Source organism: Bison bison, unplaced genomic scaffold (genome assembly GCF_000754665.1).
Source record: "Bison bison bison isolate TAMUID 2011002044 unplaced genomic scaffold, Bison_UMD1.0 scf7180017864162, whole genome shotgun sequence".
Classification (NCBI taxonomy): Eukaryota; Metazoa; Chordata; class Mammalia; order Artiodactyla; family Bovidae; genus Bison; species Bison bison.
In genome coordinates, this window is record NW_011494734.1 from 1,302,791 (window position 1) to 1,319,917 (window position 17,127).

Genomic DNA, 17,127 nt, shown 5'->3' on the forward strand with positions numbered 1-17,127 from the left:
AAACCCTCTTCCTTCCCTGGCCTCCACGCATTCAAGCCACATTCACAAAGTGAATCAATTCCACATTTCAGTCCTGAATTCCTGGAGGTCAGGGGCCAGGGCTAGTGCACCTGTGCATTCTGCATGCCTCCCCCCACCCCCGCCCCCACCCACGTGCCTGGGTGGTTGGTCACTTTCAAGGGAATAGGTGCTATAGGAAGCACTGTTTTAGATACAGAACCTGAGGAGCATCACACAATTAACTTCAGCAGTTCACCGATCCCAGGCTAAATGCTGGACTCCTGCTGGAAGGTAGGAGAGGGATTATTTTAAATGCAATTATCCTCTTCCTTCCCCAAATTAAAGAAGAGGATCACTTGAGTGTGTGGGAAAATGTTTCTCAATGTTTTTAAACTCATACTCTACCAAGATGTGGTCACACTTTACTTCTGAGCTTTGCATACAAAGCTCGCTCTATATATCTAGAATTTCCCATTGATTATGGGTTTTTTCATACTATACGTGCATCTTACTGAAACATGCCCAGTTCTTGCCCTTGCTCCTTCCTAGCTCAAACCATGGGTGTTCAACTTCTTACTCTGAAAATTGGTAATTAGAGGGGAGAATGTAACTCTGCCTTTTTAGAAGGAACTTAATAGTTCATCTCTACTAATGAGAAAGAGCTCTTCTTTATATATGAATGTCAGCCAGTAAATGTAGATCAGAACAACAAAATTTATTTTTTTGGCCGCATCATGTGGCTGACAGGATCTCGGTTCCCGGTTCCCAGACCAGTGACTGAACCCACACCCTTGGCCACAGAAGTATGGAGTTCTAACCACTGGACCATCAGGGAATTCCCAGAACGATGGAATTTGAAAATGACCACTCCACAACTCCCCAAGAAACAACTGATCCAGCAAGGATCATCAGTGGGGGCCAAGATGGTTCTAAGAAATTTCTTTATGGGGAACAGGGTTCTCAGTTGGTGCCAAAGCATCACCCACAGAATGGCATGCTGACTGTAGATAGAAAACATATCTTTGCAATAAAGAGAGGTGGTCACCACATTTCCAAGTGATCAATATCTAATAATGGGACACCTGACATCATGGATCCCTGCTGAAATGTTCAATGAAGCACTTAGAATTACCTGGACATATTTTTGCCAAAATGTTGAGCCTAAATCTGAGACTTTAGCTCTAACTTCTGGTATGTAGGGTAACCAGATCATAGAAAAAGAAGGTAAATGAGACCATGAGGAAGTGATCAGACAGATAAAAATGGGAAGCAATTTAAACAGCAATATATATATACACACACACACACACACACATACATATACACAGAAATACACACATATGCATATATATATATCTATCTATACATATATACACGTACATCCATGGTGGGGGTACCGCCCTAGATTTAAACTGACTAAAGAGGCATCAAAACCAAATGTAATTCATGAACCTTGATAGGATCCTGGATATATATTTTAAAAATATATTCAGAAATAAAGCAACTATAAACTTTTTTTTTTTTACCAGGGGGACAATAGCAGAAATTTGAATACAAACCAAATAGTAGATTCTATTAGGGGATCAACACTAGTTTTCTAAATGTGATTCTGGTATTATGATTATGTCAGAGAATGCTTTTATTTTCAGGAGATACATGCATGCGTGCTTCAGTCGTGTCTGACTCTGCGACCCCATGGACTGTAGCCCACCAGGCTCCTCTGTCGATAGGGTTCTCCAGGCAAGAATCCTGGAGTGGGTTGCCATGCCCTCCTCCAGGGGATCTTCCAGACCCAGGGATCGAACCCGCATCTCATTACGTTTCCTGCATGGGCAGGGAGGTTCTTTACCACTAGTGCCACCTGGGAAGCCCTTAGGAGACACAAGCTGAAGTATTTAGGATGAAATGTCAGGCTGTCTGCAACTTACTTCCAAATGGTTCAGCGAGAACACACATACATATTTATATAAGATGAGGCTCTGAGAACTTAAGTAGCTCAAGGTTACACAATCCAATGTGTCAAGATGATAAATATTTAGAGGTGAAGTGTCATGATGTCAACAACTGATTTCCAAAGAGTACAGAAATATATATATACATATCTTTACAAAAAATCAGATTAAATGTGAACTGATTTTTTTAATTCTAAGGGATGCATATGTGAATGCCCATAGTGCTATTATTTCAACTTTTTTCATACATGTGAAAATTTTTAACTGTAACATAAAGATGGTGGGGTAAAAAAGAAACAAGGGTGCAAGTGGTGGGGTTTACCACCAAATCTGAACCAAGAAACTTCATGCTACTTAAAGGTGCCTATGAGCCAAACCATAGCACACTTCCAGTGAATTGCACCACGGACGCAGGACCCCATGGAGGATCCTGAGGCTGCAACGCCCTATGCTGAGCTGAGCCTTTTTGCCATGTGGCTCCAAAGAGCCACCTGAGCAGAATCTTCAGGAGGCTTGCTAGCTCTCAGAATTGTAACAATGTCAAAAAATCAGGTGCTAAATCAAAGAGACTCACAGATCATCTCCAGACTGCTTCTAAAGAGGAAAGTATAAATGTAGAGTTGTTTAAAGGATATAGAACTTCAGTTTTATGAGATGACAAAAGTTTGGGGGATTAGTTGCAGGACAATGCAAATGTACTTAACACTCCTCAGTTGTGAAAGTGAAAGTCACTCAGTTGTGTCCGACTCTTTGTGACCCCATGGACAATACAGTCCATGGAATTCTCCAGGCCAGAATACTGGAGTGAGTAGCCATTCCCTTCTCCAGGGGATCTTCCCAACCCAGGAATCGAACCGGGTCTCCTGCAATGCCAGTGGATTCTTTACCAACTGAGCTATCAGGGAATTGTACCCTTAAAAATGATTAAACTGATAAAATTTATGTTATTTGTATTTTACCACGTTTAAAAAAAAAAAAAAAGAAAGAAAAGAAATGAAAATGCAGGTCTATCAAGACACATACTTGAAAACCAAACTGGATGTCTAGCTGAATTGTAGCACTAAGCTGAAAACAACTCAGGGAAGAAAAAGGGAAGATGTGTTCCTTCTCCCTCACCCCCAAATCCACCAGATTATAATGAATGCAGTTGTGAAAATAATATTATCAGGTGAGCAACAGAATGGCCACAAAGTGTAAGATGGAGGGGCGGAAGTGCATGATGGCTATGGCCAGCAGCATGGTATTCAGAAGCAGGGCAGGCAGCACAGCCTGTGAGGCTGGGGAAGCTTCTGCAGAAGGAATGAGGCCTGGTCCCTGCAGCAGGAAAGGGAGGCAAAGACCAAAGATGAGCACGAGGAAGGAACGGGGCTGGTAAGGGGCAAACCACCTGTCAGGATTTGAAGGGACTGAGGCACAGGGGACCCAGAACACTGCATTAACTGCAGTCGATGGGGGAAGTGATGATAGGTTTTCACTCCAGGAACAACCTGATAAAATGTGACTTTTCGGGAGATTAATTTTGAATTGGTATGCTGGGAAGATGGAGACAGGGAGGCCAATTAAGCAGCTATTATAAAAACTGAGGCTTGCCTGGGGTGGGGGCAGAGTGAGTGGAGGGAATGGAGAGGGGTAGAGGACTGCTCCTACAGAGACAGCAGGAGGGTGAGAGGAAGGGAGGGAGGGTCTTTCTCAAGACAGTGGCTAGGGGAAGATACAAAGAAAGCTCTGCAGTTGCACTGTGTCTAGGGGGATTGGGAGTGCAGTGAGAACATCCGTGAGGGGCTGTCCAATACAGCACACCAGAGGGGTGAGCAAGGAGCAGGGCGGGCTCCCACAGAGCAAACCCTGGAGGGAGGGGAAAGCCAGGAAGGGGGGCCAGCAGGACAGATGCAAAAGTGGGCATCACCAAAACTTTGGGAAAGAAAATAAGGTGTCCCAAAAGCTTGAGGGCAGTCTATTATCTAATGAAATCCCTAATAATCTCATTTGGAAAGCAAACAGCCTCCCAGTCTAAGGCTGGATTATTCTATATTGGATTTGCACAAAACAGAGCCAGCTCTCTTTTTAAAGGTCTTCTGCCAGTAACTGTTTGGTCTGAGCCTCTGAAAGTGGCAGGGCTCTCTTGAGTCCATTTGCCCTGCTTCTGCAAAAGATGGCGAGGACGGACACAACGGTCAAGGTCAAGGGTGTAGTGCCAAAGAACAGAAGCCTGGAGTCTAAAGACAGGGCTCACCAGGCTGACGCTGCGGTGGGAAGAACGGAGCCAGCCTCACCCAAACGTGCCTTGTTTCACTTTCCCAACATTTCCCTTTCTTCCTGACAGTCTGCAGCAGATTCTGTCATGTGGGAAAGGTCCTCCAGCCCACAAGCTCTTGGCCTCTCTGGGAGGATCGAAACACTGGCCAGCAGACCAAGTGACTGGGGCCCATGAAAGGTCACTTGAAACCCCACACTGATGAGGGAACTGAGTAGGAGGGACAGTGCTAAAGGGGAAACACATGTAAAACCACTGAGAGAGAGAAACTCCAGTTCCCTCTAGGATCAGCCAGGCCCCCACGTACCAAATGCAAAATGCCCTAGTTAACGGGGAGTAGCTGAAAGCCAGAATCATGGACCTGAACATCACCACGTGGCCCTGCCTGCATATGGGAGATGCATTCTGTGTCTCTCTCGGCCACTCCAGTCACAGACTCCTCTTTGTCACTGCCCCTCAGCCAGTCACAACTAGGGTGTCTCTATAGCTGAAGAAGGCAAAGGTCTTTCACACCCACTTAGCAGGTGCACTGCCCATCAAAAGGACACCTCTAACTGGCGGGCAGTGAAAAGGAGTCTCCATTCCATCATCCAAAGGAGCGCACCCTTCATGAAATTACTAACAATCCCAACGTCAAGAGAGAAACTGAAAAGCGGCCGAGAAAATGTTCAAAAGGAGGAAAAAAAGAGAGAAATCATCCCTGTAGATAGATGCCCCTGGAGTTGCTTGGCAACCATCTTTGCTAACACCTTCTCCCAAAAAGGAACAGTTTGAGTCAGCTCCTGAGATATCCCCGAAGCCAGGGCTCTGACCACAGAGGCCCCAGAGCTGGGGTTTTGGGATGAAAAAGCATTTCACTGAGGGGAGGACCTGGGGCCCTATCAGCAGGCCACTGGCTCACACACATGACGGGGAAGAAAAACATAACCATTTTGTTTAAAGATCATGCGTTTTGAGGCAGGGCTGGTACTAGAGTGAGGCAGGGATGGTACTAGGGTGAGGCAAGTGAGGTGCTCAGGCTGCAACATTTAAGGAGGCCCTCGCTCTGCACTTGCAGGAGCCTGTGTGAGCATCTGTAAATGTGTGTCCTGGATGCCTCGCTGGCCTCACCTTAGTTCAAGCCCTACTCCTAGAGCAACATCAGGACACAGTACTTAAGAGTACTATCTCCGGGGGCCTTCCCTGGTGGTCCAGCGGTTAAGACTCTATGCTTCCAAGGCAGGGGATACAGGCTTGATTCCTGGTCAAGGAACAGACATCACATGGCATATGGTGCAGACAAAAATTCCAGGATGTCTCTGGAATCATCCTGCCTCTCAGTTCAAATCCCAGCTCTTCCTCCTCACTGTATCACCTTGGGTAAATCACTTAATGTCTCTGAGCCTGAATCCTAATCTCTAACACGAGACTGATAACAGGAATTGTCTCATAGAATGTCAGGAAGATTATATGAGAAAAATGCACATTTAGTTCTATGTCTGGTATCTACTCAATAACCAGTAAATGGAAGCTAGGATTGTTACTTTTAAAAACACATACGCATCATCATCAATTTTTAAAACATGTAAGCAGCTCCCCAGAATCCCTTAAACTGAGCCTATGGAAACCAAGTGTCTGGGAGTGGTCCTGGTCTCAGATTTTTAAGAGTTTCACAAAGGATTCTCAAGGTGGGCAGGGTCAAGAGCTACTTCCTGTAACCGAAGTTCAGTAAATAACAGAGCCACCGGGGAAGCTTGTTAAAATGCACACTCCTGTGCTCTAGGCCGAGTGCTTCTGATTCAGTGTCACTGCAACCTGGGATGCTAAGTTAAGTACCTAGGTGGTTTCAACACAGGGTCCCCGAAATGGCCACACTGGAAAACTGAAACTGACTCAGCCTTGAAAACTCACAGCCAGGAACATGGGTCCAACTCCTCTTGTGTTTATTCCTGGCAGCCTTAAAGCACCAGGGATAAAATATTGACTAAAGATGCCCAGGCACACTCCTGGAGCAGAAAGGATGCTATCTGCCCCTTGGAAGTGGCAGCTCATATAAGACAAGGAAAAGGACCCAAGTGTCTGGTAAAAATGACAACCATCATTACAAAAGCTTATATTACTGAGTACCTAATGTATGCCAGATAGTACTTTATGTATTTTCACATCAACCCTAAGAGCTGGTATTATTCCTATTCTGAAAAGAATGAAACTGAGGCTCAGAAAAGTTATCTTACTACACAGCTTGTAAGTGGCTAGGTCCAAATTTAAATAATGCTCCATGAAGCTTCTGAGTCTGCAACATCATAATGTATATTTGCAATAAAATATACCTAAAATTTTATCATTTTAGCCATTTTTAAGTGTTTGGTTCACTGTCACCACCATCAATCTATCAAAACGTCTTCATTTTTCCCACCTGGAACTGTATACCCATTAAACACAGATTCTCAGTAGAGAATTCCCCCTCCCTAGCCCCTGGTAACCTTGTTCTCAACGTTCTCTACTCTTGTTCTCAATGAATTTAATTCTTTTAGGAACCCTGCATAAGTGGAATCATACAGTATTTGTCCTTTTGTGGCCACTATGCTCTTAAACAGAACTAGACACCACCTTGGCCTGACACGACCAAACTAAGCACGTGTCTCAACCATCTTCCATACCCTGGTTGGTGTCACCAGTTTGGATGTCCTGTCTCCCCACCCCCAACCTGGGACTCCATGACCTACTGGAGCATTGAGGCAGGGTCACAGAGCTCCTCCACTCTCACCGCCCCCCAGCAGAAGGTGTCCTTGGACTGTTCATATTCAGAGAATCACAATCAGCTTCGCAGAGCAGGTTTGCTGATAACTGCTTCTATGTTCAAAGAGCCTGTCAGTGAGTCACTTTTATCTTTTCCTGGTGTTACTCTGTCCTGCCCTAGAGAGTATTTACTTGGTTTACTTTTTTCTTTAAGCACCCGATCCCTAAAATTGGCAAGCAGAATTCTGTTATGAAACCACAGGTACAAGGATAAAGCATCCATACACAAACAAAAGCTTTCCCCACAGTGAATTCCAGCTTGACTCAGCGGCAACTGCACAGCCAAGACTAACACCGGAACACTAACGGCGCTCGGCCTCAGCTCCCTTGCAGGAAGCACTTCCCTAGACGCCCATCATTAGTTCAAGTGCCTCTGGGTCCAAACCCAGGTCCATTTGGCTGATGCAGCCAATCTGAGCTCTGCCATGGGAAAGAGTAAGAAAGCCAGCCAACCAGCATTAGCTGGGAGCCCATCCTCGGCACAACATCGTTCCAAGAATTTTAGGAGAGAGAGACACACAAGGAAGTCAGCCCTTGACATTCAGTTTCTACAGTTTGGAAAAAGGTCAACCCTCTCCCTTTCCATTATGGCTACCTTCAATTACTGCAGGCGTGATTAGATTCCCAGTGGTCAAGCCCTGGAGATTCTCCCATGGTCCCCATGAGGCAAGACAGGTGTAGGGGCTCCCAAGGAGTGACCAACAACACTGGAGAAGGTAGATGCCCCTCTAGCCCTCTGCAAGGAGAGGGGCAGCTTCTCCTCAAGGTGCTGCCGGCCTGGGGGAGGGGCATACAGTTGTGGGCAGTTCCTCTGACCTTTCTGAAGTCATCTGTCGTGCTCTCTGGCACAGGGGTGTGCTCCAGCCTCACTTCCACGTCCTAGGATTTTCTCAGTGGTTCTGTGTCCACAAACAGCTGGTAGCTGTTCTTGAGAGAAGGGGTAAAGTTGGGAACGACCTACATCACCACCTTGGTGATGTCACTTCTGGGGCAGTCACTAAATGATCCGAGTTTCCAGATGTGAACACTGGGCTACCTCAGGGGTTGTGGTCCTTGGGTAAAAAGATGTTGATGAGGACAGGGTCTTGGTGTGTCTGCTGCTATCATTTTATGTCTACTTCCAAAGGATGTCATGAATGAAACAAAACGTCATGAATGAAAGGTTAGCCTGAAGGATATAAACACAATATACACAGAAAACCAGGCAAAACCCAAATTTGTCTAACTTTCTTAAACCACTTCTGGAGTGGAAACAGCAGGCCCCTATAAGCCACTGGCTTGAGTGAACATGGCCTTCTAGTCCTAAATAACACCGCAGACCACTTGGCACGTGGGCCAGAACCCTAAGGAATCAGATCCTCCTCTGCTTTCCCTATTTTCTAATCCTTAACATGGAAATCTTGAAGCCAGCAGCTCTGCTCTCCATCATGTGCATCCCCATTTCAGACAAATCCCAGGGGTAATCAACTGCACAGAACGCCAGTTGTATTTCCAGCCTGACTTTAAATATAAACTGAAATCCTTAATGCTTCACCATGCTGCTTTTGACATCAGGGGCCCCCATACAGTAAGTGCCATTATTATTAGAATCGGTGGCTTGGGGTCTCTTTCACCCACAGTGAGGGAAGGCTGAGCCGAACCTGAATCTCAGCACTATAACCATTTACTATGGACATGAAGTTTCGGAGGGGTCATCTTGGAAATTTGGAGGAAAGCTCTGTGAGGGGTGGAGTCTTCTCCATTTAGATGCTTCCAAATGTAGCCCCCTGCGGGCAACAGTCACAGCTCCACACCTGCCTGCTGAGGATTCAGTAAGCCTGCCTCACAGGGAACTTGGGCCTAAGACATGGACAGATAGTAGCAGAACATTGCTGAGTCTGTTTCTCTTGTGTTCTTACCTTTCCAGCCTCACATTACACCAGTGGTTCTCTTATCAGGGTGATTTGGTACCATCCCAGCCCACTCCTGGGATCTTTGGCCATGTCTGGAGACATTTTTGGCTTTTTCAACTCAGGGGAAGGGGAGGTTCCACTGGAATCCAGGGTTAGAGGCTGAGGATGCTGCTAAACATCCAACAACATCCCAGGACAGCGCTCTACCACAAAGAAGTAGAGTCCCTGCTGAGAAACTGTACCACTCTCTGCTTCGCTATCATCATCCAAGTGACAGACTTTTTAGTTTCTAGAACATTCCATATTCTTTCACACTTTGGGCCTGCACACACATTGTTTCCTTTAAATCTGTCCCGCCCAGCTCTGCATATTCATTCTCCAGGTTTTAGCATAAATAACATTTCCTCAGGAATACATACCCTGAGCCCCAAACCTAAATTAGGCCCCCTATCATGTTTTCCAATGGTACCCCAATTTCCCCTGAGCACTCATCATGGTTACCATGACTTTTTCAACATTTGCCTTGGCTGCTAGGATGGGAACATCATGAGGGAGGGGCTCGTGCCCGTTCATGGCTGTCCTCCCAGGCCTAGCCTAGCGTCGGCCACTGTCACTCGGTCTCAAAGGCATGACGGAGGCTGAGAGAGCAGAAGTGGGTATTAAAAACTAACCAAGGGATTTCCCTGGTGGTTCAGTGGTTTAGAATCCACCTTCTAATGCAGGGAGCGTGGGTTTGATCCCTAGTCAGGGAATGAATATCCTACATGCTGTGGGGCAACTAAGCCCATATGCCACAATTATTAATACCAGGCCACGCACCACAACTAGAGAGAAGCCCGCTCACTGCAACTACTGAGCCTGTGTGCTGCTAGGAAAAGATCCCGTGCGACCCACAGAAGTCCTGCGCGCCACAACTATGACCTGATGCAACCAAAAATCAATACAAATCAACCAATAAGTAAAAACTAAGCAAGACACCCAGAGGCTTAAACTACCCTCCCACTATGCTGTTGTTTAGTCACTAAGACGTGTCTGACTCTTTTGCAACCCCACGGATAGTAGCCCGCCAAGCTCCTCTGTCCATGGAATTGTCCAGGCAATACTGGAGTGGGTAGAATTTCCCTTCTCCAGGGGTTCGTCCCAACCCAGGGATCGAACATAGGTCTCCTGCATTGCAGGCAGATTCTTTTACCAGCTGAGCCACAAGGGAATACTGGAGTGGGTTGTCATTTCCTTCTCCAGGGGATCTTCCCAAGCCAGGGATTAAACCCACATCTCCTGTATGGGCAGGCGAATTCTTTACCACTGAGTCACCAGGGAAGCCCCATCTTCCCACTATGCAGGCACAAAAGAGAGAGGCAGGCTGAACTGCCTCTGATGTGGACCACTACCTAAGATACATGGAAATAGCAAGATACCATGCAGTACTTATAGGATGTTATCAGCCACGTGGGTAAAGCAGGCAGGAAAAACTATCCATGTATCTACTTGAATGCAGGTAGAGGATCTTGGAAAGGATACACAAGCAACTGAGGACAAGGGTAAAAGACTTTCTTTTTCACTGCATATCCTTCTCAACTATGTAACATGTGAACGTTATTGAAAAAAAAATAAGAAACATTTGAATGAGAGAGAGAAACAGTTTACATCTTCCAGCTATAAAAGTGTCATTCCTTCCTGTAGACTGACATGATGAGAACCTAGCACAGGGTAACTGGGCTTAGGCAGCAAGATCACATGCAGTGTTTCAAAGTGTGCCCAACCTGCCTAACTTCCTATTTTGGGAGGAGCTAGAGCCACACTTTCTCCACAGAACTAAAATGCATAGAAATATGTGTATGTATAAAAAGATACTTATTTTAGAAGCTCAGTATTTTCAAAACTAGATGGTATTGAAAATGCCCTCTCTCAGCTTTGCCATCTTGGTCGTGGCATTCCCCCTTCTCTATCAGCTGGATGAAACTGTGAAGTTGATTCATTCTCCAAGTCCTCTCCTCCTTTTCATCTTTCCTCCCTATCACATTGAGGGCACTCCACTTCTCCTATCCTTTCATCCCAAGCACTGGGCAAAAGAAGAGAGATGATAATGAAATGCCAACGTGAACAAATGTTGCCACTTATTAGCCAAAGGGGAGGAAGGTAGGCTTAATGGAGAAAGAAGTTGAAATTAATGGTGAAAATGAGGTTTATCAGTGTAATCTGTGGACTGGGTGTCTTCCCATTGCCTATTAGCATAGATAACAGAGTTGTCTGTATAATGATAAAGGGGACCATTCCACAGTTTCCCATAAATCTCAACCACTTGTCGCTAGCTTCCCTGACTTGGATTCTAAGAACCCTTCATTCTTATCAGGTCAGTTCTTTCCTCTAATTTGCCCCCATCCAGCTATAACTGAAAAATTCTTAAACTTGAGTTGAACACACTCCCACGTTCCCTGCTTCCTCCTGTGCTCCAGCCTAACTCCACCAGCATTAGCAGAACACCAAACTCTCACAGTCACAGAAAGATCTTACTGGCCCCAGAACAGTTTTCAGATGGGAAGGAAGCATTCCACAAGTTTACCTACATCAAATCAAAACACCTGGCAACACTGATGCACAGAAACATGCCTGAAGTAACGAAGGTAGGCCTCCAAAGGATCCAAACAGTGATCCACTGAGGACTTTCTATCCTTACTGATCAAACAACTTATCAATCATTTAAAAAATATTTTTTAGGGACTTCCCTGCTGGTCCAGGGGTTAAGACTCTCAGCTCCCAATGCAGGGGGCCCAGGTTCGTTCCCTGGTCAGGGAACTAGATCCCACATGCTGCAACTAAGACCTGGTGCAGCCAAATAAATGTATAAATATTTAAAAAATAATAATAAAAAAACAAAAAATATTTTTAAAACATCCTGGTCCCCAGAAAGAACTCTGCAAACTCTTCTCAGCCATAAGTCCCAAACTGCCAAAGTAATTTTTTCTAGCACTTGATAAAACTTATCAGTGACTATATATCAACTGTACTCCATCAAAAGCATGGATAGCACAGAAATCAGCTTTCAAAAAATCTTCAGCTTTATAAAATTATGATAACGTGGTTTACTCTAGAAATAAAATTTCTGATTGGGTATATCTTTTCCATTCATCACTGGTTAGTTAAAAATCCTTGTTAATTCTAATAATAAAATTTTCTAGAACTAGCTTCATTAATATATGATGATGATAATCTTAATGACATCTAAAAATAAGAAAAGCACAAATTCATTAAGCACTTACTATGTGCTAAACTCTTTTGTATTGTCTCAGTTAACCTTCACAACAACCCTGCTATTATCTCTGAAATTTTTGGACAACTTGATGTATAGTTCAGGACATTGATGAGCCATACACACCTGGTCTTTACTTATAAATGCACATTCTTTAAAAAATAAAAAGTTCAGGTCAGGCAATTAGAAAAGAGAGGCATCTTTCTAAATCACGAAGGTTTCCCCCGATTAGCTTAGAAAAATGTCTTCCAATAAATCTATGAAGCTAGAGAAAGAAAATTATTTTAAAAGGTTAGCTAGATGAATTGGCCTTCCTTGGAATTTCCTATCATAATGGCAGCTCACAGATTAAGCTAATCAGGTTTCTGGGACCCTCCTTTTGAGGAAATCTTAGCGCCTCAGATCCAGGTCTATCCCCTCTCCACTATGGGGAACACATCACCCTGGGTTTTGGTCACAGACCCTTAGTTTTCTCAGTCTTAAAGGCCACACACCACTCACAAACTATTTGCAGGAGAATTAGGCTTGTGTACGAGGTGCAGTGATGTTTGGCACCAAGAGCTTATAAAAAAAAGAAAAGAAGTCCAGTATTTGTAGTTTAAGATATTTCTAATGTGAAGGCTTGCTTTTTGTTGTTGCAAGAATCCTGGAGTGAGTTGCCATTTCCTCCTCCAAGGGATCTTCCTGACCGAGGAATCGAACCCACATCTCCTGCACTGGCAGGTGAATTGTCTACCGTTAAACAGTCTGTGTAGTATGACTGCATCTCAAATGTAGGTACATTCAATAAAGGAACTTAAATTCATAGGTCTCAGAAGGACCGAGGAGATTTTAAAACCACTCCCTTACTTTACAAGAAACAGAGCAGGCCCAAACAAGGAAAGTGAGGTTCCCAAGGTCATACACTGGAATTAGAAAGCAGACTCAAAGCCCTCTCTCCTGCTCCCTTCACCCTTCAGTCTGCCCTCAATATAACCCCACATGACTACATTCAAGCACAGAAATAACTATGCCTTCTGAACCCAGGTGATGATCTGGCAAAGTTCAGAAGTATTTACCAAAAAAAAAAAGCATTTGTCAAATTCCTCTTGACATAATTGTAGCTAACTTTGGATAAACAGTAACATGAACACGAAGACTTTATTACAGAAATCTCAAATCATTCAGCTAACATTTCATACTGATACAGGTGGAGTACTGAAGTAGAAAAAGATTCAAGGAATGGAGAAGGAACTATATTACAATAGTCAGGTTGTTCAAAAGTCTACAAGTCCTTCCTTCCTTCTGAAGCTGTGGCCAGATGGAGGCAGAAGATAAAATGATTCTTTTTTCATTTTTCCAGCCTAGCTTTTCCCACAGAGGTTAGTCCATAAAAAATATCATATCACAATGCTCACAGCAGCATTATTCACAATAGTAAAAAGATGGAAACAAGCTAAATGTCCATTAACAGATGATAAACAAAACATGATATATACATACAATGGAATATTATTCCGCCATAAAAAGGAGTGAAATTCTGATACATACTGCCTCATGAATAAACCATGAAAATATGATGCTAAGTGAAAGAAGATGGACACAAAGGGTCATACATTGCAAATATATAGTACCTAGAATAGGCAACTTCATAGAGACAGAAAATAGAATACAAGTTTCCAGGGTTCAGCCCCAGGGGAGAGGGAATAGGAAATTATTATATTAATATAATGGAGACAGGGTTTCTGGCTGAGATGATGAAAAAGCTCAGGAAATGAATAGTGTTGAGAGTTGTACAACACTGTGACTATAGGTAATATCACTTGGTATACTTACTAAGTATACACTTAGTATACTTAGTATACTTACTAAGTATACTTCAGTAGCACTGAATTGTAAGACTTTAAAATGGTTAAAATGATAAATTTTATATTTATTTTACAATAAAAAAATTCACATCAAAATCTGGATCATGTACCTTCATTTCTTAATTGGAATTCCTAAATTCACCTATTAATTGCTATTAAAGCACAGTCTCAAGACCTGCTTACTACTGATGACATCCTGGTCCATCTATGTACACTCACCACCCGGAGAAACACGGTCACACCCTGGCCACGTTGTGTCCTGCAGAGATCCATCCACAATCAGGTACCTGGGACTTTCCACACAATGACTCCAGCAAGAAGACCAATGGCAAGACGAAAGCAACCAGTGTTTCTGGGGACTTTGGCAACCAAATATCTCTATACCAAGTCTCAGCTAAACCTTTAAACTCCTCACCACGGGAAGAAGAGATACAGTTCGTGTATATATATATATACACACAATCTATCCATGAAGAAAACTGTGTGCGCATACCAGGAGAACTCCAGAAACTGCTAACCTAGGCCTGCTCCACCAGGCCCACGAACAAAGAGATTTCAGCCCATACATGGCTATTTCGTATACTGAGCAATCGCACAGTTACACTGAAAAGTGGGGTTCCATAATACAAATGCACATAATTAGGAGCTAAATCTTTGTATCTTTACAGGTGAAAGCAAGATGTAAGCTTATATCTTTACAAATGTAAGCAAGATGTACCACTTGTGGCTTCTAAGGAAAGGAGAGCTTTATATTCTTTTCCCCCCTTAAAAGAATCTATTTCTCATGAGGCAAAGAGAATCTGAAAATAAGGGTCTTCTGAAATAGAAGCCTGGGGGAGGGTGCAGAATATTTTTGTGTGTTATAGTCATAATCTATCAACCAGGCCTAAGAGGTGCCAATTCTGGGCTATACCATGACCATTATTCAACTTTAAAGGTTTTCACAAGCTCATCTTTTCTGGAAACCTCTTCATTGCCACTGGTCTGATAACTGAGTCCCGTAAGTTTTTAAAGGTGTCAAGAGTTTGTCTGTGAAGAAAAACAATTTCCAGTGATACTTTCCAATGCCAACACACATGGACACTGAGCACAAATAAGCTGCCACTTGTAAGAGGGCCACTTGACATCATTCCCTTGTGCATCCTAAAGACACATGTCAAGATCACACTAAGGTATTTAGAGGCAAACATCTTTAGAATACGGTTTCGTTTCCAATCAAAGTGCTTAATTAGCAGAAACATTATGCTAGAGAGCTGTCCTTGAATATGCATGCATTTTTAACCTCCATGTCATTTTTTTTCTGAAGCACAAATTCTCCTCTCACTAGATGGTCAGGAAACAATTAAGCACAGAAAACCAACTGTCTGAGGTGTGATCCACAAAACAAGTTCCATCTTTCCAAGCTGGTTTCAGCTGCCTACCAGGGTGACATCGCGTTTTATGAGGGAAACCATCCTTTGGCATCTAATGGCCTTTTCCTCCATTCATTTTGGATGAGCCAGGCTCCCATGGCCTAGTTATGGCTGAACGCTTTCCACACTTCCCGCCAACCTCTTCTGCACCCCTGCACTTCCTCCCACCTCCAGTTTCAGTCAAACACATTTATAAGATATCAGTTAGTAAATCACAACTCAATTGAACCCATCATTTGTTCAACAGAAAGTGGTCTCTGGAGTTGCTCCATGTGAAGCCCATAGGCCACAGTTACATATGGCAGGCTCGCAAACATGAATAGGCCATGATTTATTTATGATGACCATGTGTGTTTGATGTCCAGTTCCAGCAGCCTGTGGCTTCACTCACCTGCCTCTGTCTGGGATGACCTAGCTACTCACTGTGTTCCATTTTAGGTACTGTATTTCCACGCTGGGGAAACAGAGATGGGTGACTGGCTGGAGGTTATATACACAGATACCCCTGCTCACCACATTACAATCTGTGACCAAACGCAAAGTGGGCCAAACGTAACTTGCTGCAAAGGTTTGCCATGTACCATGGCTTTTAGTGGAGAAGTAGCTGCTGGGATGACTGACCACGTGGGGTTCATTAAACTGTTGTGTATTTACCCACAAGGAAGGCTGGGATGCTTGTGAGTGGAGCCCTGCTCCTCATTTCAACGATTTCCACCCCCCACCATTTGGCAATAATGCTCCAAAGGCGAATAGCAGATATGTATCAGAAGGTCCAAATGTGGACTCCAGCTGAAGTGCAGGAAACTTCTGCCTTGAATAGTCTCGACCCCTCTACCCCCCAGTTGCATTTGTACTTTGAAAGAAGTTAACATGAAGCAGGAGTCACCTGGGCGTGCTCAATTTTTGACAAGCCTTAGTCACTCTGTACCGAGCAGAACAATTCACATTATAGTCGAAATCCTGTGAAGATTCTGCCACACATGCTAACACTAAAATGCCAGTAGCTCCACTTACCTTCTTTATTAAGCCTCATAACCTCCCTGCTTTTTCCACCCTCTTTTCCAGCCTCTTCTAAATCTACATCTGCAGATGAAAAAGAAAAGGAAAAAAGAAAATAAGGAAAAAAAGAAAAAAAAAGGGGGGGAGGCAAAGTCAAGGGGGGAAGGGAGAGTGTTTATTTGCAAACAGATCGATATAAATACTGGATATGAAAATCCTTCAAAAATTGACAATGCAACATTTTCTCCCAAGTCCGGATTTCCATCTACCTGGCCCATATAGGTACCAAAAAAAAAAAAAACTATGCAAGCAGCAACAGAGTAGCCTTTTAAACGGATACACCGTGGGGCTGTGAAAGCCCACCCCGCGGGCTGCCACGGGGAGAGGGCACAGACAGACAGACAGACAGCCCTGGCAGCAGGGCCTCTCTCTGTGCACTGATGATCTGTCTCTGTGTGTATTTATTTAGAGAGAGGGAGAAGCATGGAGGACACCGGGGGCCACTCTCTCTCCACACACACACTTTTTCCCAGTGGCTCTAGGTGAATGGAAAGGTTACAGGGTAATAAAAGGAGGAGGAGGCGGTGGGGTTCTTACTGTCGGAGCAGTGTAATTTGGCGGCGTCGATCCAGGAGGACCAGGGTTTGCCCAGAAACGCCTCCGGACTGGGCACTTTGCGATCCAGTGTCGCCATTGCTCTTCCTTCTTGTTGCTTTTTCCCTGTTCCTTCGGCAGCAGCAGCC

General features: G+C 44.1%; 1 protein-coding gene across 2 annotated transcripts in view; it reads right to left on the reverse strand.

Moving 5' to 3' along the window:
* Nucleotides 1–17,120, reverse strand: part of ATXN7L1 (ataxin 7-like 1) — a 257,762-nt gene extending 240,642 nt beyond the window's left edge. The window contains exons 1-2 of one of the 2 annotated variants that reach the window (XM_010841444.1): nt 16,982–17,120; nt 16,400–16,468 (exon numbers count right to left, since the gene is read on the reverse strand). In XM_010841444.1, the coding sequence (XP_010839746.1) occupies nt 16,400–16,468; nt 16,982–17,078 (166 nt within the window). In that variant the 5' untranslated portion in view covers nt 17,079–17,120. The remainder of the gene's footprint in view (nt 1–16,399; nt 16,469–16,981) is intronic. The other variant, XM_010841452.1, reaches the window with a different exon arrangement.
* Between the last annotated feature and the right edge of the window lie 7 nt (nt 17,121–17,127).